This window comes from Grampus griseus (assembly GCF_964374135.1).
Source record: "Grampus griseus genome assembly, chromosome: 20".
NCBI classification, from domain to species: Eukaryota; Metazoa; Chordata; class Mammalia; order Artiodactyla; family Delphinidae; genus Grampus; species Grampus griseus.
This window is the reverse complement of record NC_139014.1, coordinates 11,019,647-11,046,521: the sequence shown is the minus strand read 5'-3', so window position 1 is coordinate 11,046,521 and position 26,875 is coordinate 11,019,647. Positions and strand designations below refer to the sequence as shown.

The 26,875-nt window shown below is 43.2% G+C and overlaps 1 protein-coding gene across 4 annotated transcripts in view; it reads right to left on the bottom strand.

Annotated features, from left to right (window-relative positions):
- RPTOR (regulatory associated protein of MTOR complex 1) overlaps window positions 1-26,875 on the bottom strand; it is a 345,589-nt gene that overhangs the window by 228,411 nt on the left and 90,303 nt on the right. For all 4 annotated transcript variants that reach the window (XM_082678814.1, XM_082678816.1, XM_082678815.1 and 1 more), the window contains exon 3: window positions 18,533-18,615. In XM_082678814.1, coding sequence (XP_082534940.1) covers window positions 18,533-18,615 — 83 coding nt within the window. The remainder of the gene's footprint in view (window positions 1-18,532; window positions 18,616-26,875) is intronic.

Sequence of the window (26,875 nt, the reverse complement as noted above, 5' to 3'; positions counted from 1 at the left end):
AAGGGTGGGAATGTAAATTGATACAGCCACTATGGAAAACAGTATGGAGGTTCCTTAAAAAATTAAAAATAGAACTACCATACGACCCAGCAATCCCAATACTGGGCATATACCCTGAGAAAACCATAATTCAAAAAGAGACATGTACCACAATGTTCATTACAGCACTATTTACAACAGCCAGGACATGGAACCAACCTAAATGTCCATCGACAGATGAATGGATAAAGAAGATGTGGCACATATATACAATGGAATATTACTCAGCCATAAAAGAAACAAAATTGAGTTATTTGTAGTGAGGTGGATGGACCTAGAGTCTGTCATACAGAGTGAAGTAAGTCAGAAAGAGAAAAACAAATACCATATGCTAACACATATATATTGAATCTAAAAAAAAAAAAAAGTTCTGAAAAACCTAGGGGCAGGACAGGAATAAAGATGCAGACGTAGAGAATGGACTTGAGGACATGGGGAGGGGGAAGGGTAAGCTGGGACGAAGTCAGGGAGTGTCATGGACATATACACACTACCAAATGTAAAATAGCTAGTGGGAAGCAGCCACATAGCACAGGGAGATCAGCTCAATGCTTTGTGACCTCCTAGAGGGGTGGGATAGGGAGGGTGGAAGGGAGATGCAAGAGGGAAGAGATATGGGGATATATGTGTATGTACAGCTGATTCACTTTGTTATAAAGCAAAAACTAACACGCCACTGTAAAGCAATTATGCTCCAGTAAAGATGTTAAAAAAAAAAAAAAAGAAGAAATAAGAACAGTAGTTAGGAGGCACCCAATAATTAGACAGTGTCTTCAATTAGCTTCCCTGCCTTACTTGGTTCTCCCTGGGAAACCTGCAAGTCTTTGATGTGGAACAGCCAGCAAACCACTAATTAGGATGGCAGGTTGGAATCCCAGGCCCACGGTCAAACAACAGCAGAAGTGTTTCAGAGATTTCCTTTCAAATATCTTAATTGACAGAGAAAAAAGAGGGAAGAGAAAAGGGAGAAATGTGGGAAAATACTGGATAGAAGGAAGTCTCCATAGTGCAGAAAAACAAAACAAAACTTTTTTTGTTCCTTGTGAGGAGTAACGCAGATTAAAGCTCTATCAATATTCTGGACATAAAATTTATGGAAGCATATTTCTCCTTGTGAGAAAAAGTCCAGGTCCTTCTGAAGGAAATGAACACTATAAATTTATCTCAGGCACTTTACAGTTAACAACCCACATTATTATAAATGTTCCATCTCCTAATCAAGCCAGCTTTGAACAGCCTGATTCCTTTAGAGACGTGGGCTCTTTTCTCCTCCTCATCTCTTCAATAACCAACACTTCCCAAAACCTGCCAAGGTCAAGGATTCCGAATACTGCTAAGTGCTTCTTAGGAGACCAGCTGGGAGGAAGAAGGGGGAGATGGGCAGGGAGGGGAGGAGGAAGAGAGAAAGGTAAGGAGGGGAGAAGGAGGGGAGAGGAGGAGGGCAGGGAAAGATGGAAGTGGGGAGGCGGGGTTAGGGAGGAAGGGTGTGGGGGAAGGAGCAGCAGCTTTGGGAGGCGGGGGGTGGAGCCCTACCCCAGCACCTGAAGCAGAAAACCAATACTGGGCATAAAAATGATTTTCTCGGTTTTGCTTCTATTCCTTAAAAAGGGAACAAAAATGAATACTGCTAAATGTATTTGTTCTCAGAATTTAAATGGATTGGTATTTCTTGCTGTTTATCATTAAGAAAGCAGGATGAGGGCTTCCCTGGTGGTGCAGTGGTTGAGAGCCCGCCTGCCAATGCAGGGGACGCAGGTTCGTGCCCTGGTCCGGGAAGATCCCACATGCCGCTGAGCGGCTGGGCCCGTGAGCCATGGCCGCTGAGCCTGCGCGTCTGGAGCCTGTGCTCCGCAACGGGAGAGGCCACAACAATGAGAGGCCCGCGTACCACAAAAAAAAAAAAAAAAAAAGGAAAGCAGGATGAGATGGCTCCAACACCCCTTTCAGGAAGCTGGGAAGCCTAGACCATTCAGATTGAGTGAGCTAGCAGCTGTCCTGCAGGAGGACTGCAGAGAAAGGCGGCCTTCCAACAGGGGCCCTGCCCCAGCAGCAGAGCCACCAGGACCAGGTCAGCAGCTGGCCCTCACCTGCAAAGGTGAAGATGCACAGACACAACCAGCAAGGCCTTTCCCAGGTAGAGCCTAGAAGCAGTCCTGCGTTTTGCACCAAAAGACGCATAGTCCTTCTCAATAGATGTCTGTGACAGCAAAAAACTGTAAAGAGCCAAACTTTCATTCTATCGCTCTTAGGGGATATACAGAGCAGGGGGAACCTAAGAACCCAAACCAGCCAAATGAGCCTCAAAAACAGTGCTGAGCGAAGGAGACACGAGTGCCACAAACAGGGCAAGCTGACCATGATCCAGTTAGGGTCTTGTTCACACACACACCACTCTTAAAAAAAACAAGTGAACGCAATTGAGCTATTTGTAATGAGTTGGATAGACCTAGAGTCTGTCATACAGAGTGAAGTAAGTCAGAAAGAGAAAGACAAATACCGTATGCTAACACATATATATGGAATTTAAGAAAAAGAAAATGTCATGAAGAACCCTGGGGTAAGACAGGAATAAAGACACAGACCTACTACAGAATGGACTTGAGGATATAGGGAGGGAGAAGGGTAAGCTGTGACAAAGCGAGAGAGAGGCATGGACATATATATATACACTACCAAACGTAAGGTAGATAGCTAGTGGGAAGCAGCCGCATAGCACACGGAGATCAGCTCCGGTGCTTTGTGACCGCCTGGAGGGGTGGGATAGGGAGGGTGGGAGGGAGGGAGACGCAAGAGGGAAGAGATATGGGAACCTATGTATCTGTATAACTGATTCACTTTGTTATAAAGCAGAAACCAACACACAATTGTAAAGCAATTATACTCCAATAAAGATGTAAAAAAAAAAAAAAACAAGTGAAGGCACAGGACAGGGCTGCCTCTGAAAGATGAGGGGGCTGTCAGGGACTCAAAGGGGCTTTAAAGCCACAAGTCACTTTCTCTTTCCTAAGCCCAATAATGGGTAAAAACAATTTATTTGATTAATTTCTAAACTGTGCATGTATTTAGGTGCATGATTCCATAATAAGCATAAATAGCCTAATTCACTCCCCACAGCAAAGGAAAGTATATTATTTGAGAGGAAAATAACGCCCAATATCTAACCTAAGAATTCATTCAAAGACAACCAAATGTCTCCAAGCTCATTTATGTTCATGTTTTCATGTCTTCTGAGTATGTGGAGAAAACTGTAAATAAGATTTCTCTGCAGATTGCCTGGCAAAGAAAAACAGATGATTTTTGTCATTGTGTCAATTTAGTGCTGCTTACAAAATATAATGGAAAACATGAAACTATCCCACGACCTGCAATCCCATTCCTAGCTATTTACTCAAGAGAAATGAAAACATATGCCCACACAAAGGCTTTTACATGAACACTCATAGCAGCTTTGTTCATCACAGCCAAAAACTGGAAATAATCCACAGGTGCATCAGCAGGAGGATGGAGAGAAAGGTTGTGGGATGCTACTCAATAATAAAGGGGGAACGGATCACCGGTAAGTGCAACAATGTGGATGAACTTCAAAATCATTATGTTGAGTAAAAGAAGGCAGACACCAAAGAATACTCAGTGTGTGATCATTTGTACAAAGGTCAAGGAGATACCTTTGGTGATAGATGGTGATAGATGGCTTCTAGAAAGTGGTTTCCCTTGGCCAGGAGAAAATGGCTGGGAAGGGGCACCAGGGAACTTTCCAGGTGATCAAATGTTCTTCATCTTGTTTTGAGTGGTGATTAAAGGGGACTGTACAATTGTCAAAATTCATCAAACTAAATACTTAAGTGCTGTACACGTTATTGTATGTAAATGACGTCTAAAACTAGGTTGTAAAAAAGTTCGTAGAATGGCTTATAAAAAAGGGATGTTCTGAATAAAGACACAGACCTACTAGAGAATGGACTTGAGGATATGGGGAGGGGGAAGGGTAAGCTGTGACAAAGCGAGAGAGAGGCATGGACATATATACACTACCAAACATAAGGTAGATAGCTAATGGGAAGCAGCCGCATAGCACAGGGAGATCAGCTCGGTGCTTTGTGACCGCCTGGGTGGGATTAGGAGGGTGGGATTAGGAGGGTGGGAGGGAGGGAGGGAGACGCAAGAGGGAAGAGATATGGGAACATATGTATATATATAACTGATGCACTTTGTTGTAAAGCAGAAAGTAACACACCATTGTAAAGCAATTATACTCCAAAAAAGATGTTAAAAAAAAAAAGGATGTTCTAAATTTTTAGAGATTTAAAGAGACATGAAATATATAAAACTGAAAACAGGACAGACTTTCTGGTGCACCTCCAAGTCTGGTGTTTTGACTGTGAATTACTGAGCCCCGATGTGCAGGGCTGTGAGTCCCTAACAGTGCAGAACACCATCCTGATGCCAGGAGACTCTGGACAACACTCTTTGTCACAGCTGGCGCCCCTGAACGACACAACAGGAGACCTGTACTGGAAGAACCCTAAAAATCAGCGACAATGTAACAACCAACATGGAATAACAAACAGCATTCTTATACTGCATTCTAGAAACCCATTAGAAAAGGGAAGGGAAAAAAGATCCCTTTAGCAGGAGCAACAGAAACTCTGAGAAGAATCTTTGTGGAGAAATCCTCAGACCCCATGCAAAGACATAAAAACAAGTGCAGAATAAATGGAAAAGTACACCCTAGTTATGGTTGTAAAATCACCCAGTTCTTCTCAAGCTGACCTATAAATTCAGTACCATCCCAATCAAAATCTCAACATAACAGTGGTGAAGGACGGGCGTTAGGGGCTTTGCCAAGAGCAAGGAGAGTTCTGGGGCCCCCATTCAGCTCTCCCTGAGGAGAGCTCCCACCTCCCCTGAGACACACCTGGAGTCTCTTGCTGGCCCCCTCGTGCCATGACTCGGAACCACTCTGCCCTCCCAATCCGTCTAGCTGAAGACTCCAGGAGCAACCCTGACTCAGCGCAAGTCCCTTCCAATCTCCCCCAGATCTCCAAGTCGGCCACCCCCGATCCCTAACTCAGGCTCAAGCCTGACCATCACCATCTCCATTCCTGCTCTGGAGCTCCAGAGCCCAGGGCTGACACAGAAGACGCATGAAGAAGAGAGGCTTAAGCCAAGTGGGTAAGCAGCCGCCTTAGAACCGTGCGAAAGATGAGCAGGTAGCAGAGGAACTGGGGAGAGGCAGACGGGGGTGAGAGGGACGAACACTCTCCCGCAGGCGGTGGGGCTGGCAGGGAGGAACGCCAGACCAGAGGGTGGCTGGGGCGGGGGCGGAATGTGATCCTGTTTTGACTTGTTTGTTGTAAGCAGGAGGCGAGTAAGTGGCACCGGAACAAGACTGACCTTGAGGTACCTGGGGGAGGGGGGCGGGAGAAGAAGGGGGCGCTGGTGTCACGGCAGTGGGAAGGCTGGGCTGAGGCGGTCTGGGGAGCAAGAACAAGGGACTCCAGAGCGACAGGACGCTCAAGCGCGTCTCCCTCACTGACTGCGTGTGTGGCAGAGATGGAGGCATTCGCACCTCAGGAAGGGACGTGACGGACTGGCACCCGTGTATGCACAAGGGGATGCCGCCGGTGGCCACGGTGGAGAGGGGCTCCCCACATCATTAAACTTCACGGAGCCCCTCTCCCAGCTCGGCTCCTCAAGGGGTGTGGTTGTATTTATATCAAATAGATGTTCTTTCTTCATAGAGTCTAAGAAGCTACAGACTGAAAGCCGTGCCACTGCTTCATGCATCACGAAGGGAAGATGCTGCCGACTCAACGTAGTACGACACTTCCTCATCGCCTGGAAATTACACCTGATACTTCGTGAAAGAGCTACTGTAAACTGAATCGGACAGGTTTATCATTTATCACCCTTGTATGGATACGTAAAGAAAAAATAAGCCACAGCCACTGACTCGGGTATTCCCACACTTTCCTTCACGCTCAGAAGCCCACTCTCTGCACCAACTTGCCCCTCAGAGCCATCGACACACACAATTTCACTCAGTGTCACCCCGTAGACCATGGGCAGGGGGGTGTGACATCTCCATGGCGGTCTCTGGGGGTCTTCCAGGTCACAGACCCCCATTCAGGGGATCTGATTCTGTCCTTTGCATTCGTCATCCAGGACTCCTATTCTCTGCACAAGTGGGCCTTACAGCTAGTTGACCGACTGACCCCTGTCCAGTCACACCCCGGAGTCCACACCCGTGTCAGCATTGGTTATGACACACATCCCGATTCCAGAGATGTTAATGTGAAGAGAATGGGCACCTTAGAATTGACAGCTGATATCTTCATGAAAATAGGTTACAAGGTGGAAGGATATTTTCACCAGAGACCAGGAATCATTAAGAATCAAGTGGAAATTATGGAATAAAAAAATATAATCAAGAATTTGGTAGGTCTGCTAAATAGCAGATTAGACTCCATAAAAAAGAGGATTTGAGAGCTATAAAATAGGTCAGCAGGCAATATCCAGAACTGAACAGAATGTAAGAAACATACGGGACACAGAGAAAAGGCCTAACATACTCTTATTCGAGTTCCAGGAGAGAAGAGACAGAGGTGGCATTTGAAGTGATACTAACAAAAAACATTAAGCCACAGGGTCAAGAAGCACTAAACAGGATAAAGACGCAGTAAACCACCCCAAGAACACTGCAGTGAAATGATGAAAACTAAGAAAGAAGCTTTTAAGTCAGGGCGGGGCGGGTGGGGGTTTACCTTCAAAGGACAAATATTAAGACTCACAGCCAACTTTATAACAGAAAGGACAGAAGCCTGAAGATGAAGGAGAAACACTTTTAAACTTGTTTAAACTGAAAACAAAAACTAAAAACCAAAACAAACAAAAAAACACCCCTTTACACCAAAAGAAAGAAATTGCTATAGAATTCTGTGCCCAGCAAAGTTATCCTTCAAAAATCAGACACAGGTAAAAGTAAAACATTTCCAGATGAAGAGAAACTAAATAAATTTGTTTCCAGCAGACTCGTGCTAAAAGAAACATTAAAGAAAGTTTTTCAGGTTGAAGGAGAATGACCCCTAGCAGAAGGACAGAAATGCAGGAAGGAATAAAGAGTGTCGGAAAGGGTAAATAAATGGATATATCTAAATAAATATTGAGTGTATAAAACAACACTACTGTCTTGTAGGGTTAAACTAAAACACATGACACTGACATCACAGTCAGGGGGAAAGTGAGTAAAGGCGGGAGGTGTGATGTTTTGAGTTTCCTGCACTGTATGAAAAATGGTAGAAGCACTAACTTAAAATACTCGTGTGCAGAGACCTCTAGAGCTATACTAAACCAACACATAAGCTGATATATCAATACATGCTCATACAGTCTTCAGTGTGTCACTAACAGAAGGGGAAGATGGGATGATATTATAAAACCTGATTGCTACAAAAGAAGTCAAAATAGGAGAAAAAAGCAATAAAACCAGGTGAGACAAAAATAAAATAAACAATGAAATGCTAGGCTTAAACCCAGATGTGTTGCTAATTACATTAAATGAAAACGGACTAAACATTCCCATTAAAAGACAAGAAAGCCCTGTAACCCGGTAGGTGAATGCAGCCTCCAGAAAGCCTGTGCGCTCAGGGCCTCCTAGGGCAGCTACACTCCTGGCTGCACCTCAGACGGGCCAGGTGGAGGAGAGGGCAGCTTGACAGAACCAGCCTCAGGTCACCCTAGTAAACTAAGACTAGCCCATCCTTTACTCATTCATTTGAACCCCTACTGAGTGCTTTGGGGATATGAGGGCAAGTCAGCTGCTTCCTCTGGCTTCAAAACAAAAGTCCTGACAGACCAAGACAACAGCCAAAGGAATAAAAGATCAGGTCCCAAGATATTAAAAACCTGGATTCCTTCTTCCCTCAGAGGCAGACATCCCTGCTGTGGCCCTAGGTGCACTCTCAAATGTTCCTTTGCAAAGCTGGGGCCTGCTCTTTCCTGGAGTCCCCTCCTGCCATCAACAGTCTCCAAGGTCCCCCACAGGCCCACCAGCCCGAAGCCCTCCCTTACAAGCCCAATGGAATTCCACAAGGTCCCCTGTCAATCGCTCTGTTTTTTCTCCCTCAGTTTAAAAGGTGACAATTTTCGTATCTGCTGAGTAGAAACATACTCAAATTAAAACAAGGAATAGTAGAGTTTTAAAAATAAAGGCGCTTCTAATCTTCAAGACGACTAAAACACTGAGAGGAACTGTATAATCCCTATCTCCTACTCCTGTGTGTCCTGCAGAAATCAGACCCAATGCTGTCCAAAATGCTTGCCTCTAAAAAGATCATCTGACTTTAATCGTTAATACAGACTATTCTGTCTCATTAAATAGATAAGAATAAACTCTTGTTGGAGCGAGAGCATTTTAAAGTTGAAATGAATTTTAGAGATTTATCCAAGGTCGCAAGTATTCAGTGCAATTAAAACAGGTCTCCTGACTCCCAGGCAAATGCCCGTGTTAACTGTTAGGGAGTTTTCACTAAGTACATTAATTAAAGAGCAGCTTTGTAAAACAAGAAATTTCTTTAGGGCAATGAAGGCAGGAACACCCTTTCCCCACACTAAGCTACCCCACCCAGATCGCTCTCCCTCTGAGTTCCACATCTGCAGCTCTAGGATGAGTATGGAAAAGTATAGACACCACTAGTTAGATGGTCATCTTCCTGAAAAGAGGACAGTAAACTAATGGTCACTTCCATTACCTGCAACTCTGTTCGTCAATGAATTGGGTGTTCACTTACCTACTTTTTATGTATTAAAAACAGTGACTTTTAACAATGATGAAAATATTAAAATTATAAGTAAAACCACTATTTCCTCTCATTTGAGGCTATACCAAGAACCTATAATTATTAAAGAAGTGTCGCCCTCACACTTGCATTCAGCCCCAAAGTGTCCCCTCACACACCTGTGACCCACAGCCAGCTGGAGTCTACACTGCATGTACACACCCCCAAAGCACCAGGACCACTTGGACAGGTACAAGTATCAATTTTAAGATGATTAGCCATCTCTGTTCTTTGGGTTGTAAACCCCTTTAAGACAGGCTGTTATCTTCTGACTACAGGATCCCTCACATTAACAGTTAAGGTGCTATACATAACCGATGTTTATTTTTTTCAAGATGTTTATCTTTTTTTTTCCTTAGAGTATTCAATATAACACTTTTCCTTCCACTAAGACAAACTGATTTCTCACCATTTGTTGTTTTTCTTGGGTTAAATGCCCCTAGTAAGCTTAGCTACTTTAATGCATGGAGCTGGTAAACAAAATCAAAGGGAACAGGTTTGCTGAGCAGTGACCCTTCCACCTGCCCCCCACTGCCTCAGGGTGGTGACTGCAAAGATTGTGCTGCCCTCAGGCTGCTGCCCTCTGGGCGGTGCTCCCCCCTAAACAGCTCTCACTGCAGTTGGTCCTACAGACAGAGGGACCAGCCATCTCTGACAGACTCAAGTCAACCTCTGTGGAAGGGAGAGTAACAAAAGCTGACCCCAAGGCATAAATGGCTGAAGGAAGGCCCCGGGCAATAGCTTCTCTAGCTGCTTACATCACACACACACACAATGCATGGAAACAAGAGAGGACAGAAGTGGCAGAACGCACTGCATGTGGATTTCACAACCCAGGCTGGTAACATGTGGGTCCTTCTGCCTCACAGTCTCATTCCTACACGAAGTGATACTTGGAGAACAGGTATTTTAAATCAGATGTCTATTATTAAAGTCATACATAGTCATGATTTTTAAATGCAAGGTATACGGGATTTAGGGTAAAAGTCTTCTTCTGCATCTACCCCAAACTCACCATGACAAATGTTTTGTGCATCATTTCAGGGATTATCTGTGTAACTACATGTTGGTGGGACTAGAATTAAGCAACACAGCAAGATGCCGCAAGGCAAGTGGAAACAGTGAACAACTAAGGGAGCCACAGGCTCATCTCCCATTATGTTCACTCCAGGGCACTTGAACGAGTGGAAGGATGGGCAGATCAAGCGACCGACCAACCTACCTACTCATACATATACACGAACACATCCATGTACACAGATGTCACACACACCTACACTATTAATCTGACAAGAAGAAACAGCTGAATTTCTGTAAGTTACATATGCATATTCTAAAACTGCTGAATACATTTTATTTTGTGCTTTGCTTTTTAAACTTACCATATTTCAGTATCTTCTCACAATAGAAGTCAAATAGCCTTAGAATTCTGTGTTCCTCCAAAGTTTGAAATCTTTTGGAGGGAGGAGGAGTGGGAGAAGACCCCTGTGACAACATTCTCAATTTCTTCTACATTTATTGATTCATTTTGAGTTTCTATCTTTTCTGAGGTCAATTATGGCCATTTGATTTTCCTAGAAAATTATGCCTTTCATACAGGTTTTCCAATTTATTTGCAATGTTTTGCAAAGCACTCCTTGATGATGCTTTCAATTTCCTCAAATCTTGAGCTATTTCTCCTCAATCATTTATGATCTCTCCTTGAATTTTATTGAAATTTGGCTTTTTAGCCAAATTTTAATCAAAACGAAGCTTATAACTAAAAATCTATCAAGGAACCTGCCCTACATGCAGCCCTTTAAAAGAGAAACTTCCTTGATGACACTGACACAAGTCCTATATAACCCTCCTGGCTGGGCCATGTGCTTTACATCCTGTTCACAGCAACATTATTCATAATAGCCAGAAGGCAGATAAAACCCAAATGTCCATCAACAGATGGATAAACAAAGTGTGGTCTATTCAGCCAATGGAATGTAATTCACCTATAAAAAGGACTGAATTACTGATACATACAACAACATGAAGCACATGGATGAATCTTGAAAACATCACGCTAAGTGGAAGAAGTCAGACACATAAGGCCACACAGTGTATGATCCCATTTATAATTTTACGCTATGCGAACTTTATCTTAATTTTTTTAAATCTCCATTATATATCACACCAACAAGTAACTCCTTGACATTTAAGAGGGGGTGTCCAGAAACCATTGTGAAGCCCCAACTCACGAATATCACTGAGACATACAGTCTCCCCTGTAAAATGAAATCAAGTATAAGAGAAGTGGCCATTCCCCTCCAATCCATTCTCATTTCCCCCTTGATCAGCACTCTCTCATTTGGCTGGAATATAATTTGACACTCTTCACAGTTACACATGGTGAGCATACGGTGGGCTCCTTGCCATCTCCAAGTTTCACATTCCATTCTTTAAAGCACCACATCTTCTACTTTCTGACTTAGAACCAGCACTTCCTCAGACATCTTTATTTCCATCCTCACACGTCCTCCAGAGCTGTTTACACAGAGCCCTGCATCTTGGGCCTCCAGGTTAACTCAGGAAACCAGCCCTGCACATGAAATCTGTGAATGCCAGACATCTGAGCTGCAGTCTTAGTTTCAAACTGACAGCATTTGGTCCTCATTTGCAATTTGTCACACACACAGAGATAACTGTCTTGTTAAAAGGAACATGAAGATGAGAGACGACGTCCTGGAGAGGCTAGTTAAGGACAGAGTTAAGCCTGTATTTGTCTCTAAAAATACAACCCCTTCAAGTAGGTCAGTTCATAGAGGAGAGCAGGGAACAGAGGTGGTTAGGCAGGAGCGGGGAGCTGGAGAGAGGGTGTGCCCCTGGGGGATGCCTTTGTTTGCCATCTTCCACAGAGAGGGCCTCCAACTCTCATGGAAAGCAGGGATCTGCCCATAGCACTGTGGCCCCTCCTGGTGCAGACACTTTCCCCATTAACCCTCCTTTCACACTTACAAATCTTTTTTTTTTTTTTAATTTGTTTTATTTATTTATTTTTGGCTGTGTTGGGTCTTCGTTGCTGCGCGCAGGCTTTCTCTAGTTGTGGCGAGCGGGGGCTACTCTTCGTTGTGGTGCACAAGCTTCTCATTGCGGTGGCTTCTCTTGTTGCGGAGCACGGGCTCTAGGCACGTGGGCTTCAGTACCTGTGGCTCGCGGGCTCTAGAGTGCAGGCTCAGTAGTTGTGGCGCACGGGCTTAGTTGCTCCACTAAGGGATCTTCCTGGACCAGCGCTCGAACCTGTGTCCCCTGCGTTATTAACCACTGCGCCACCGGGGAAGCCCACACTTAACAAATCCTAAAAGTTAAGTAGCAACTTCTCAAAGTTACATTTCTAGGAAGTAGCAAAGCCAAAATCCAACAAGCCCAGGTTCTCTGCCTGGTTACCAGGCCGTGAACTCACCCCTCCCCAGAAAGAGCCAGAGTTCTTCTAGTCCCAATAGGCTATTCATCCTCCAGATGGGCTGCAAAATGATTTCCTTCTTCTATTTTAATGTGTTTATTGTGTTTTTAAAAGAATGCCCAGGTCAGACCTCTGAGGGTTGGCGGAGGGATGGCCAGGTCTTTATGCTCTCTTAGGAAAAGCAGTCAGAGATGGATTTAGTAGGGGAGTTTGGCTAAGATGCTTCAGAATCTAAACTCCACATCCAGAGGTTTCCAATACCTTGGACTCTGGGGACAGGGCAAGACGGAGGTGTGTGGGCAGGGCTAAAGAGAAGACTTTCAGCTGATGAGCATAAATCAGAATTCTCACTGAACCCGGTACATGGAAAAGCTGTCAGGTGAGCAGTGATTGAAAAGAGGGGTAAAGATGAAGTCTGGGAACACTGTCAAGGCCAGAGCAAAATATAAATAAAATGTTTGTCACAGGTACAAATCTTAACATTCCGGGCAGAAAGCAATTAAGTGAAACTGTGAAAACATAACAGTTAACCCCAAGAAGACCAGAAGACTTTGTCTACAATGTCATGCAAATTTAATGAGTACAGGATGCAAAGTGCTTCACAGCAGCTACTGAATTATGTAAACTGTGAGCCATTCATCCACAATTCTGCCTTTGGCTATGAGTCCTTATTTGCAGTTTGTCACAAAAACACAAACAAGCCCAACCTTAGGACCCAAGGAAAGGAAAGGGCTGGTAAAGGCAAGAAGACGGAGAGTTGGCTGGCCTAGGGGACAGCAGAATGCGAATGACAGTGTGACAATGGCATTAGGAGGGCTCTCGATCTCCCTCACAGGGCCATTTTCACTGGCTGAACTGCAATGTCAATTTGGGACTTGGACTTGGCCCCAAGCAGCGTCACTACAAGAAACAATCCACCTTGGTCTATTCTACAGATCTCTTTGGAGCACCTCCCAGGTGGGAAACATAGTCCTAGGGCAAACTTGGTTTCTTCCTCGAGTTTCTACATTTGACTCTGAAAATCCCAAGAAAAGGGAGAACCCACTTGCGTAAGGTTCTTTGCTGCATCCCTGTAGAGAACGCATTCCAAAGCACTGAAGGAGGCGGGTAAGGAGAGTTGTCTGTATTAACAATACCTGCTGCTCAGGCGCCACAGCCTGTGAGTCACAAGCACTGTGACCACCCCAGGAAGGAGGCCAGCAGCGGCAAGTCACCCAGCAGTGCAGTGGGCTCCAAAGCCCGACCAAGCAAACTGGACTGAGAGCCCGTTCCCTAACACCCACCAATTCTACAGTCAATCCCAAGTGCCTGGCAGCTTGTCTAGAGGCCATGGGGTTCCCTCTCCTTGGGGTGGGCAGGTTGAGCTGTCAGGCACATTTTTGGGAGGAGGCAAGGAGCCTGACTCCAGAATCCTAACCACAACCCCACCAGGAGACACTGCTGCACAGAAGTGTTAGGGTCTGCAAACAGCAGCTGTGCCTAAACCCAAAGGACGAGCTGGCAAATGCCCAAAACACAAACGAAGCTGTCCACTGGCCCTGGCAACCGGCTTCCTCCTCAAACTCTCTCCTCCCACCGTGAGGTAGAATCGTCACTGCAGTTCATTCACGCATGCTCTGAGAGGATGCAGACGACTCTGTGATCAATACGAAGGAAAGGGTGATTGTCACTTAAATTAAAACGCAACAATTATTTCTGCTCTGATGATGGCCCGGGTGGTGAAGTCTTGCTTTGTTTCAGGAAGACACCTGTCCCTACACATATTCCACCTGGCAGGAAACTCTGTGAAAACGCATCTGTCTAACGGTAAAACCAACTTTCATCCCTTGACCGCCTGACAGAGACTTGAGAGGCATGATGAACCGAAGGGAAGGCTGAAATTGAGAACGTGCTACATGCAATGCACCAAATGTCCTGCATGTGGTAACTAAGATTGGTCCCGCGAGGATTAACTGAGGCTGTCCAGCACCTCGGCTTCCCCCACAGCCACTGTATGGGCCGCCCGAGGCCTGGCTGGAGGAGGGCGCATCACAGCAAGGTGCCAAAGGGCACTTTCCGTCCCCTTTCGTGGACATGCACACCGGACAAAATGGGCTCAGTCAGGGTCACTTCCGACACCTGCCGGCAGTGGAAGCCTTGCCAAATGTCTTCACCTACCTTAGGAAGTTATCGATATTCCCATTACATTTGTTTTCAAGCCACCCAGGAGAAGCGCATTTCAGCCCAAGGAAAGGTGCTGTGGCTTCGCTGGTGGCTTGGAAACTCTTTGGGGAAAGAACAACGGAGAGACAAGACCCTTTGTTTGCCATCTTCCACCAGCCCCAGCCCCTAAATCACACCCTGTACTAAACTGCCAGAACCCCCAATTTGTTAGTAAGTCTTAAAAAGATAAATTCTTCACTGTAGACGCTCAGCTTTATAATCTCCTGCTCCCATCTCCCAATAAAACTTTCAGTTAAGACTTATGTTGAACTGAGTGACGTTTATTTAACTGCAGGATTTTCAGCTGAAACAACAGTTGGCATTTTTCCTTCAATCTCCCGCAGAAACACAAATTTATGTACCTACAAGGTAATAAGGCAAAGTCTTAAATTTAATCAGAAGAAATATTTCACCCATGGCAAACTGATAAATTATTTAGAAAAGGGCTCAATCGGCCTGTCAAGGAAACCTGGGCCAGATAGTCTGGCAGCTTCAGAAAAAAACATCATCGTCATGGTTTCTCTAAACTCCTTCTTGACCCCAAATCACCTTTATCAAAATGTTTAATCTTTAATAGTTAAAGCTAGAAAAGTAAAGAGGAAAAACCAGAAGGATTTTAACCAGGAAGGATATCAGCTCATCAAGGTATCACTCTTATGATGCTGACAGGTTTTCAGTGGTTGATTTTCTGCACTCCCTGGACGAGATGGAAGTCACAGGATTCCCCAGCCTGCTCCCATCCATGGCAACGTGGAGGCATGCAAAGATTTCTGCAAACACTAATGAAAATGACCTTATTTCCAGTGGCCCAAGCTTTGTGAGTCTTGCAGTACAGGACACAGAGAGAGAAAACCAGATCTATGGGTATCTACATCAAAGGTCTAGAAATTTAATAACGTTCCCATTGTTTTATTGCAGATGCAACCAACCTCTCTTTATTACTGCAGAAAACTCGAGAGCCCTGTAGAGTGCAATGAAGTGGTGTGTGTTTTGCTCTGCAATGTTTCAAAGGACCCTGATTTATAGTTAGGAACCAGGCGCCCATGCACAAACATCTGAGCTTGGTGACTGCCTCACGTTTTGTGCAAACTCTATGAGGAAGCATGAGGCTGCCACACTCTGAAAACCACACCATCGGATGCCAGGCCTCCCTCCCTCTCCCGTAACCCACGTGAAGGGGTGCAGAACAGAGAAGCGTGCACTTGCACCAGGACACGTGCCATTATTGCCCAGTGAATACTGCACAGCCCCATGACTGATACCAGCGAGCCAGTCAGGCATCCCGCTGCACTGTTACCTTAGGCTTGTCTCTGAAATATATAAGTCCCACTAAGAGTCTGTAGTAGCAACATTTTAAACATTTTATAGTACTTAAAAATGAATGTAATGGTCTTGGCATTCAAAAAAGAAAATATTAAGGATTCATTGTTGTGTCTGCTTCCTGAATGCAGGCAAAAGATCTCACCCTGTCTGCAGGAACTGCTTCTTTCTAGGCTATAGCTGATACTTTATTCCAATTCTACTTTATAAACCAACCCAGATGGAATCCCACCCCACACTGGTACGCTGGCACCTTTTCCTAGGCATCCAATAATCTGTAAACATTCTCTGAGAGTTCATCAGCCCTTTGAACTCTCTCTCCTTCAAAAAATTACATTATAGATCTGTTCTTGAAATCTCACTAACTTTAACAAATTTTCTCAGACTAACAACCGTCTACCCAGAGGACTATACTCCTTTGTACTGCTACTGGCCACCCAAGGTTAGCCCTCCCACTATCCTGGGAAGGTAATTTCTCTGTCCTATATGTGATTCTACACTGTCATTTTTGGATCTGCAATCATTTCTCTCTATATAATGTTACCTGCCTTACACGCTAATGCCTCTTCCTGATAGCATGGAAGAGATCTGCTCATAGACAGAAATTTAGATTAAAAATAATAATAATCCTAGTGTAGAAGATTCCATTTACTGTCAGCTAGCATGAACTTACTAATACCTACCAAGCTAAACTAATAATAAAGCTAGCAGTAAATCAACTCTTAGCACACATACACACGCACAAAAATTACACACCACACCAAATGTAATGAACATATAACGTCTTGATATACTAAATATGCATTCTAAAAGACTGTATCTTCTATATAATAATTCTTTAAAAGGAAGAAAGTAATTAAAACAGCAGAGACCCTTCCTATGAAGAATACAATCAGTAGATCTGGTCACGTTCTTTTTTAAACAAATGTGTCTAGCAAAGAGCAAAAGCATAAAGTCAAACCCAGAGGAGGGTCAGAAGTAGCTAAGTCAGAAAGGCATTCTTTTAAATTTTAGTAGTGCTGGTTCTCAACCTTCCATCTGCCAGTGACATCGTGTCTTCCGGTATTACCTGTGCACGTTGCCCCACGTGGACGATAAGGTCTGTCTACGCCTCTCACTCACCCCTAAGTGCCTGTCTAGCCTGGAGTACCTTCAAAGTCCTCAAGGAAACTATTTTCTACTGATAACATGCGGCATCTCAACTATTTTTAAAGGAACACACCATCTAAATATCTTTCTGGTCCTCATCCAAGCCCCAAACACACTGTACTCTCAAGAAAAATGCTACTGAATTTTTATATAAACCACCAAGAGGTAACAAATTCAAGGGAGGAAAAAGCAAAGCCTTTAGACATAGATGAAAATCTCCACTAAGAAACTGCCTTCTAAAGAACAAGAGCCCAAGGACTTCCCTGGCGGTCCAGTGGTTAAGATTCCACGCTTCCACTGTAGGGGGCACAGGTTCAATCCCCAGTCAGAGAACTAAGATCCCACATGCCACACAGAAGGAAGGGAGGGAGGGAGGAAGGGAGGAAGGAAGGAAGGAAGGAAAGAAAGAAGGGAGGGGAGGGGAGGGGAAGGGAGGGGGGAAGGAAGGACAAGAGTCCATTACTACTGACTTGAAAAGTTAGAAATGCAAAGCACAAGGACACAGCAGCGGCACAGAGATATTTTGTGACATTAGTCACCTGGCACCATAAGCAACAGTAAAAAAATTACCAAGGGCACCATCACAGGCAGGAACAAACTTATTCCTGGCCATTCTCTTCTCTTGGAATGTAAATAATCCATGAAGAATTCCTAAATCCAGATCACGTGGATAAATAATCCACGAACGAAAATGCCAGACAGGCAAGTGTTTGCTGGTTCTCCAAGACATTCCCATTAGGCTTACGCCCGAAATGGAGAAGCAAAGACCCATGGGAGGCATGCCGGCAAGGCCACCTGCTCACCACCCCCTCCTTGTCACGTCCTATAGATAATTCCAGAACCAGCATCACACAAAGCTGTATGGAAAGGCACCTCCATAAACACCCCAGATTTCTAATTTTCTATTAGAATTATTAAATCCTCAAACTAGTTAATGAGAAAGACTAAATAAAATATGTCTTCGGGCGGTTTACAAATAACTTGAGATCTAAAGGCAATCTGACAGAGTTGTTATATTCTATACCACTTTTCTTTTTTAAAAATGGTAAGATATAGGCAACAGAAGACACAGTAACTGGTAACTGACTCCCTAAAAAGAACCTTACCTTTTGAATCAAAGGCAAAGCATATAACAGGTGTCACCTTTTGAATGCTGACTGCTTTTTTCCTCAACTATTTGAAAATTGAAGATGGGAGAAATAGCTCTAAGTAGTTGAGGTTGCAGAAAATGACTGAAAATACATTTCCTGTGTAAAATAAAAACAGCGATTTAAGAGTAACATGAAAAACACTTTTTCTTTTCCAAATATTTCAGGGGAAAGCGTAGGCAAAATAAATAACAGACCATCCAATTAATGGCTCATACTAGGGCATGTGCTTCATTATGAATCCATGGAGCACATCAACAGACAGAAAGGGGTTGCAAGCCTGCCACGGGGAGTGTCCAATCACTGGATTATATGAGGTGAGGATCTGGATTCAAAGATTGTTTAAAACCAAGAAACTAAATTTCCCTGTAAGAAAGAAAAAGGAAAGCAAATAAAGAACTTACCCTTGGCTGCCAGTTCTCGTACTGCTTCTGTAAATTCGCACCAATGGTTTCCAGGGCTTTCTGAGGACCCATTGACAGAGGATCTGGGAAAGCAATGAGAAGGAGAAAGTTCTTTATTTGTGCATTTCCTCCTTGCTAAATCTCTCTTTCAGAGTTTCCTCTCACACAAGTCACTTCAAAGTCACCTCTGACTAAAGACAACACAACAGGGCTTGAGGTTTACCTGTGTTTAGCCAGACTCATGGAACCGCTAAGGCACCCGAATAGACTGAAAAGCCACAACTCTTCACCTTTCTAGAGAAAATTGTTTTTATTAACATCACTGGCCCCGTGATTGTTTCCTTTCATCCACGTTTGTTATTTCAGCACCTATGGTTCTCTTGCCCTCTTACTGCTTTATCTTGTGCTCCTATTCAGGCCCAGGCTGTGATTCTGTGGAAAAGAGACCCACCCTGTGGACAAGGGGTCCTGTACACCTATTCATTCTGGGTTTACCTATTCACTTCAGGAGGAGCTTCTAGAGCAAATAACTCTAGACCAGCAAGTCCTGAAATTTATCTGGTCTTGAGACCTTTTCACACTCTAAAATCGTGGAGTGTCCCAAAGAACTTTTGTTTATGTGGCTGTACCTATCGGCATTTACTATATTCAAAATTCAGATGAGAAAATTTTAAAATATATCTCTATTCATTTAAAAGTAATAGCACTCTGTATGAGTCTCTAGATCCATCCACGTCTCTACAAATGACTCAATTTCGTTCCTTTTTACAGCTGAGTAATATTCCATTGTACATAGGTACCACATCTTCTTTATCCATTCATCTGTCGATGGGCATTTAGGTTGCTTCCATGACCTGGCTGTTGTAAATAGTGCTGCAATGAACATTGGGGTGCATGTGTCTTTTTGAAAGATGGTTTTCTCAGGATATATGCCCAGTAGTGGGATTGCTGGGTCATATGGTAATTCTATTCTTAGTTTTTTAAGGAACCTCCATACTGTTCTCCATAGTGGCTATATCAATTTACATTCCCACCAACGGTTCAAGAGGATTCCCTTTTCTCCACACCCTCTCCAGCATTTGTTGTTTGTAGATTTTCTGATGATGCCCATTCTAACTGGTGTGAGGTGATACCTCGCTGTAGTTTTGATTTGCATTTCTCTAATAATTAGTGATGTTGAGCAGCTTTTCATGTGCTTCTTGGCCATTGTATGTCTTCTTTGGAGAAATGTCTATTTAGGTCTTGTGCCCATTTTTTGATTGGGTTGTTTGTTTCTTTAATATTGAGCTGCATGAGCTGTTTATATATTTTGGAGATTAATCCTTTGTCCATTGATTTGTTTGCAAATATTGTCTCCCATTCTGAGGGTTGATTTTTGTCTTGCTTATAGTTTGCTTTGCAAAAAATTTTAAGTTTCACTAGATCCCATTTGTTTATTTTTGTTTTTATTTCCATTACTCTAGGAGGTGGATCAAAAAAGATCTCGCTGTGATTTATGTCAAAGAGTGTTCTTCCTATGTTTTCCTCTAAGAGTTTTATAGTGTCTGGTCTTACATTTAGGTCTCGAATCCATTTTGAGTTTATTTTTGTGTATGGTGTTAGGAAGTGTTCTAATTTCATTCTTTTACATGTAGCTATCCAGTGTTCCCAGCACCACTTATTGAAGAGACTGTCTTTTCTCCATTGTATATCCTTGCCTCCTTTGTCATAGATTAGTTAACCACAGGTGTGTGGGTTTATCTCTAGGCTTTCTATCCTGTTCCATTGATCTTATATTTCTGTTTTTGTGCCAGTACCATATTGTCTTGATTACTGTAGCTTTGTAGTATAGTCTGAAGTCAGGAGTCTGACTCCTGACTCCTCCAGCTCCACTTTTTCCCCTCAAGACTGCTTTGGCTATTTGTGTCTCCATACAAATTTTAAGATTTTTTTGTTCTAGTTCTGCAAAAAATGCCACTGGTAATTTGATAGGGGTTGATTGCATTGAATCTGTAGATTGCTTTGGGTAGTATAGTCATTTTCACAATATTGATTCTTCCAATCCAAGAACATGGTATATCCATCTGTTTGTGTCATCTTTGATTTCTTTCATCAGTGTCTTATAGTTCTCTGAGTACAGGTCTTTTACCTCCTTAGGTAGGTTTATTCCTGGGTATTTTATTCTTTTTGTTGCAATGGTGAATGGGATTGTTTCCTTAATTTCTCTTTCGGATTTTTCATCATTAGTGTATAGGAATGCAAGAGATTTCTGTGCATTAATTTTGTATCCTGCAACTTTACCAAATTCATTGATTATCTCTAGTAGTTTTCTGGTGGCATCTTTAGGATTCTCTATGTATAGTATCATGTCATCTGCAAACAGTGACAGTTGTACTTCTTCTTTTCCTATTTGTATTCCTTTTATTTCTTTTTCTTCTCTGATTGCTGTGGCTAGGACTTACAAAACTATGTTGAATAATAGTGGCGAGAGTGGACATCCTTGTCTCGTTCCTGATCTTAGAGGAAATGCTTTCAGTTTTTCACCATTGAGAATGATGTTTGCTGTGGGTTTGTGGTATATGGCCTTTATTATGTTGAGGTAGGTTCCCTCTATGCCCACTTTCTGGAGAGTTTTTATCATAAATGGGTGTTGAATTTTGTCAAAAGCTTTTTCTGCATCTATTGAGATGATCATATGGTTTTTCGTCTTCAAGTTGTTAATATGGTATATCACGTTGATTGATTTGCGTACATTGAAGAATCCTCCATCCCTGGAAGAAATCCCACTTGATCATGGTGAATGATCCTTTTAATGTGTTGTTGGATTATGTTTCCTAGTATTTTGTTGAGGATTTTTGCATCTATATTCATCAGTGATATTGGTCTGTAATTTTCTTTTTTTGTAGTATCTTTGTCTGGTTTTGGTATAAGGGTGATGGTGGCCTTGTAGAATGAGTTTGGGAGTGTTCTTTCCTCTGCAATTTTTGGGAAGAGTTTGAGAAGGATGGGTGTTAGCCCTTCTCTAAATGTTTGATAGAATTCATCTGTGAAGCCACCTGGTCCTGGACTTTTGTTTATTGTAAGTTTTTTTAAATCACAGTTTCAATTTCATTACTTGTGATAGGTCTGTTTATATTTTCTATTTCTTCCTGGTACAGCCTTGGAAGGTTACACCTTTCTAAGAATTTGTCCATTTCTTCCAGGTTGTCCATTTTATTGGTATAGAGTTGCTTGTAGTAGTCTCTTATGATGCTTTGTATTTCTGTGGTGTCCACTGTAACTTCTCCTTTTTTTTTTTTTTTTTTTTTTTGTGGTACGCGAGCCTCTCACTGTTGTGGCCTCTCCCGTTGTGGAGCACAGGCTCCGGACGCGCAGGCTCAGCGGCCATGGCTCACGGGCCCAGCCGCTCTGCGGCATGTGGGATCTTCCCGGACCAGGGCACGAACCCGTGTCCCCTGCATCGGCAGGCGGACTCTCAACCACTGCGCCACCAGGGGAGCCCCACTTCTCCTTTTTCATTTCTAATTTTATTGATTTGAGTCCTCTCCCTCTTTTTCTTGATGAGTCTGGCTAAAGGGTTATCTATTTTGTTTATCTTCTCAAAGAACCAGCTTTTAGTTTTATTGATCTTTGCTATTGTTTTCTTTGTTTCTATTTCATTTATTTCTGCTCTGATCTTTATGATTTCTTTCCTTCTACTAATTTTGGGTTTTGTTTGTTCTTCTTTCTCTAGTGCCTTTAGGTGTAAGGTTACATTGTTTATTTGAGATTTTTCTTGTTTCTTGAGGTAGGGTCATATTGCTATAAACTCTCTTAGAACTGCTTTTGCCGCACCCCATGGGTTTTGGATCGTTGTGTTTTCGTTGTAATTTGTCTCTAGACATTTTTGGATTTCCTCTTTGATTTCTTCAGTGATCTCTTGGTTATTTAGTAACACATTGTTTAGCCTCCATGTGTTTGTGTTTTTTTATGTTTCTTTCCCTGTAATTGCTTTCTAATCTCATAGCACTGTGCTCAGAGAAGATGCTTGATATAATTTCAATTTTCTTAAATTTACTGAGGCTTGATTTGTGACCCAAGATGTGATCTATCCTGGAGAATGTTCCGTGTGCACTTGAGAAGAAAGCGTAATATAGGACATTATAGGATGGAATGTCCTATAAATGTCAATTAAATCTATCTGGTCTATTGTATCATTTAAAGCTTGTGTTTCATTAATTTTCTGTCTGGATGAACTGTCCATTGGTGTAAGTGAGGTGTTAAAAGTCCCCCACTATTATTGTGTTACTGTCGATTTCCTCTTTTATAGCTGTTAGCAGTTGCCTTATGTATTGAGGTGCTCCAATGTTGCGTGCATATATATTTATAATTGTTATATCTTCTTCTTGGATTGATCCCTTGATCATTATGTAGTGTCCTTCCTTGTCTCTTGGAACATTGTTTATTTTAAAGTCTATTTTATCTTATATGAGTATTGCTACTCCAGCTTTCTTTTGATTTCCATTTGCATGGAATATCTTTTTCCATCCCCTTACTTTCAGTCTGTATGTGTCCCTAGGTCTGAAGTGGGTCTCTTGTAGGCAGTATATATATGGGTCTTGTTTTCGTATCCATTCAGTGAGCCTGTATCTTTTGGTTGAAGCATTTAATCCATTCACGTTTAAGGTAATTATCGATATGTATGTTCCTATTATCATTTTCTTAATTGTTACTGGTTTGTTTTTGTAGGTCCTTTCCTTCTCTTGTGTTTCCCACTTAGAGAAGTTCCTTTAGCATTTGCTGTAGAGCTGGTTTGGTAGTGCTGAATTCTCTTAGCTTTTGCTTGTGTGTAAAACTTTTGATTTCTCTGTCGAATATGAATAAGATCCTTGCTGGGTAGAGTAATCTTGGTTGTAGGTTCTTCCCTTTCATCACTTTAAATATATCGTGCCACTCCCTTCTGGCTTGTAGAGTTTCTGCTGAGATACCAGCTGTTAACCTTATGGGAGTTCCCTTGTATGTTGTCATTTTTCCCTTGTTGCTTTCAATAATTTTTCTTTGTCATTAATTTTTGTTAATTTGATTACTATGTGTCTCAGCATGTTTCTCCTTGGGTTTATCCTGCCTGGGACTCTCTGCGCTTCCTGGACTTGGGTGGCTATTTCATTTCCCATGTTAGGGAACTTTTCGACTATAATCTCTTCAAATATTTTCTCGGGTCCTTTCTCTCTCTCTTCTCCTTCTGGGACCCCTATAATGTGAATGTTGGTGCATTTAATGTTGTCCCAGAGGTCTCTTAGGCTGTCTTCATTTCTTTGCATTCTTCTTTCTTTATCCTGTTCCACGGCAATGAATTCCACCATTCTGTCTTCCAGGTCACTTATCCGTTCTTCTGCCTCAGTTATTCTGCTATTGATTCCTTCTAGTATATTTTTCATTTCAGCTATTGTATTGTTCATCTCTGTTTGTTCTTTAATTCTTCTAGGTGTTTGTTCTTTAATTCTTCTAGGTCTTTGTTAAACATTTCTTGCATCTTCCCCATCTTTGCCTCCATTCTTTTTCCGAAGTCCTGGATCATCTTCACTATCATTATTCTGAATTCTTTTTTTGGAAGGTTGCCTATCTCCACTTCATTTAGTTGTTTTTCTGGGGTTTTATCTTGTTCCTTCATCTGGTACAAAGTCCTCTGCCTTTTCATTTTGTCTATCTTCCTGTGAATGTGGTTTTCCTTCCACAGGCTGCAGAATTGTAGCTCTTCTTGCTTCTGCTGTCTGCCCTCTGGTGGATGAGGCTATCTAAGAGGCTTGTGCAAGCTTCCTGATGAGAGGGACTGGTGGTGGGTAGAGCTGGCTGTTGCTCTGGTGGGCAGTGCTCAGTAAAACTTTAATCCACTCGTCTGCTGATGGGCGGGGCTGAGTTCCCTCCCTGTGGGTTGTTTGGCCTGAGGTGACCCAGCACTGGAGCCTACCGGGCTCTTTGGTGGGGCTAATGGCGGACTCTGGGAGGGCTCATGCCAAGGAGTACTTCCCAGAACTTCTGCTGCCAGTGTCCCACGGCGAGCCACAGCCACCCCCTGCCTCTGCAGGAGACCCTCCAACACTAGCAGGTAGGTCCGGTTCAGTCTCCTATGGGGTCACTGCTCCTTCCCCTGGGTCCCGATGCACACACTACTTTGTGTGTGCCCTCCAAGAGTGGAGTCTCTGTTTCCCCCAGTCCTGTCAAAGTCCTGCAATCAAATCCCACTAGCCTTCAAAGTCTGATTCTCTAGGAATTTCTCCTCCCGTTGCCGGACCCCAGGTTGGGAAGCCTGACGTGGGGCTCAGAACCTTCACTCCAGTGGGTGGATTTCTGTGGTATAAGTGTTCTCCAGTTTGTGAGTCAACCACCCAGCAGTTATGGGATTTGATTTTATTGTGATTGCACCCCTCCTACCATCTCATTGTGGTTTCCCCTTTGTCTTTGGATGTGGGATATCTTTTTTGGTGAGTTCCAGTGTCTTCCTGTCGATGACTGTTCAGCAGTTAGTTGTGATTCCGGTGCTCTCGCAAGAGGGAGTGAGAAGCCAATAACATCTTAATGTTATTACAACATAGTCTCAACCCCGTGGATCCTTGAAGGGGTCTCAGGAACCCCCAGTGGTCCACAGACCACACTTTAACAGCTGTAGGAAACTTTTCAACAGTGTCTCTAATTTCAATCAGAAAGCATTTTTTTCAAAGGAAGAGGTTAGACTACTGGATAGGTAGAATACTTAAGTCTTTTATCTAATTCTCCTCCAAACTGTGACTAATTCTTCCACTCTATGTTCTGGATTCCAGACCGTTCCACTTTCTCAGACACTAAACTCCATGCTCTAGGATATTCAGCCTCTCCCTTTTAACCAGAGCATTCCCATGGGCTTCTTTAAACTCAAAGTTATACATATATACTTGGCTTAAGGCAGATAGCATCACAAGGCTTTCAACAAAACAGCAGCAGTCCTGCCCCTCTGTAAGGCCAACTGGCCTGAGGCAGGGGAACACAATCAGATTCACAGGTTGCATCAGAACAAAATTCTCCGGACCACCCAGTTCCAGAAACTGCCCTGGAGACATTCCAGACCACCCAGTTCCAGGAACTGACCTGGGGATTTTGAAACCAGCCCAGCCTTCCCGCCTTTCCAGGGGCGGGATTAACGGTCCCCCAGGATACCCGAAAAGACCACCAAATAAGGAATACCCTGCGCCCTCCCAGATTCACCACACCCCTTTCCCTTCTTCCCCTATAAAATCTTGCCCAACCCTCGCCCGGGCGCGACTTCTCCGGCCCCCTTTCTCTCGGACCAGTGAACCTCGCCTGGGAGCGCTCCCTAATAAAGCTCACTTGAAGTTTTCCTCTGTTTCGTGGTGCCGTTTGTTAAGATCCAACCTTACACCCCTCCATCCACATCCCAAGCCTCACTTCTCAGAGGACAGAACTGTCCTCTCTTCAGCCACCATCCCACTCCCCCATTCCCTATTCTCCCAACATAACCACATCACATTTTTATTAAATTAATAGTCAGTGTTTTACATTAGTAATGCCTATGGAAATATTATTCAATGCTGAGCCAAGTAGTGTATGAAAATGACATCTTTCTTGAATTGTTTTTCAGTCTCCTTGTTTTCCATGTATTAATACTAACTCTGCCCCAACTCTCCCTCTCAATATACTATCCCTCTCAAATACTATCTTCCACAAAGTATATCAGCTCATCTCTCCTCTCCTCCTGGCCACCGCTGAACAATCCCGCCCTGGTAGAGAATTCGAGATTCCTCTTTGTAGAAATGGAATGACTCCCAAGAAAGGAGCCTAAAGGGACTGGGGGACAATAACAAAAGGTCTAATGTTAGTGTCATCAGAGTCTCAGAAAGAGAAAAGTAAGTGGAGAGCTCAAAAAGTAGTTTAAGATATAATGCCTGTTAACTTCCCCAATTTGGTCAGCGATGTAAACTAACAGATTCCAGAAGCTCAGTGAACCACAAACAGGATTAACCCAAGGACACCCTGACACATCATAATCCAATGTTAAAAAACAAAAGACAGGGAATTCCCTGGCAGTCCAGTAGTAAGGACTCTCACTGCCCGGGTCTGGGTTCGATCCCTGGTCAGGGAACTAAGATCCCACAAGCCGCATGGCACCACAAAAAAAAAAAAAAAAGAAAGAAAGACAAAGAAAAATCCATAGAGAAAAATCAGATCACAAACACAGAATCAGGAATGGGAAAAGCTCTGGATTTCCCAACAGCATTATAAGCTGGACAAAATAGAGCAATGCCTTCAAATCCTCTGTGAAAATAATTTCAACCTGATATTCAAGTCTGAGGGTAAAATACAGGTCTTTTCAGACATGTAAACACAAAACCT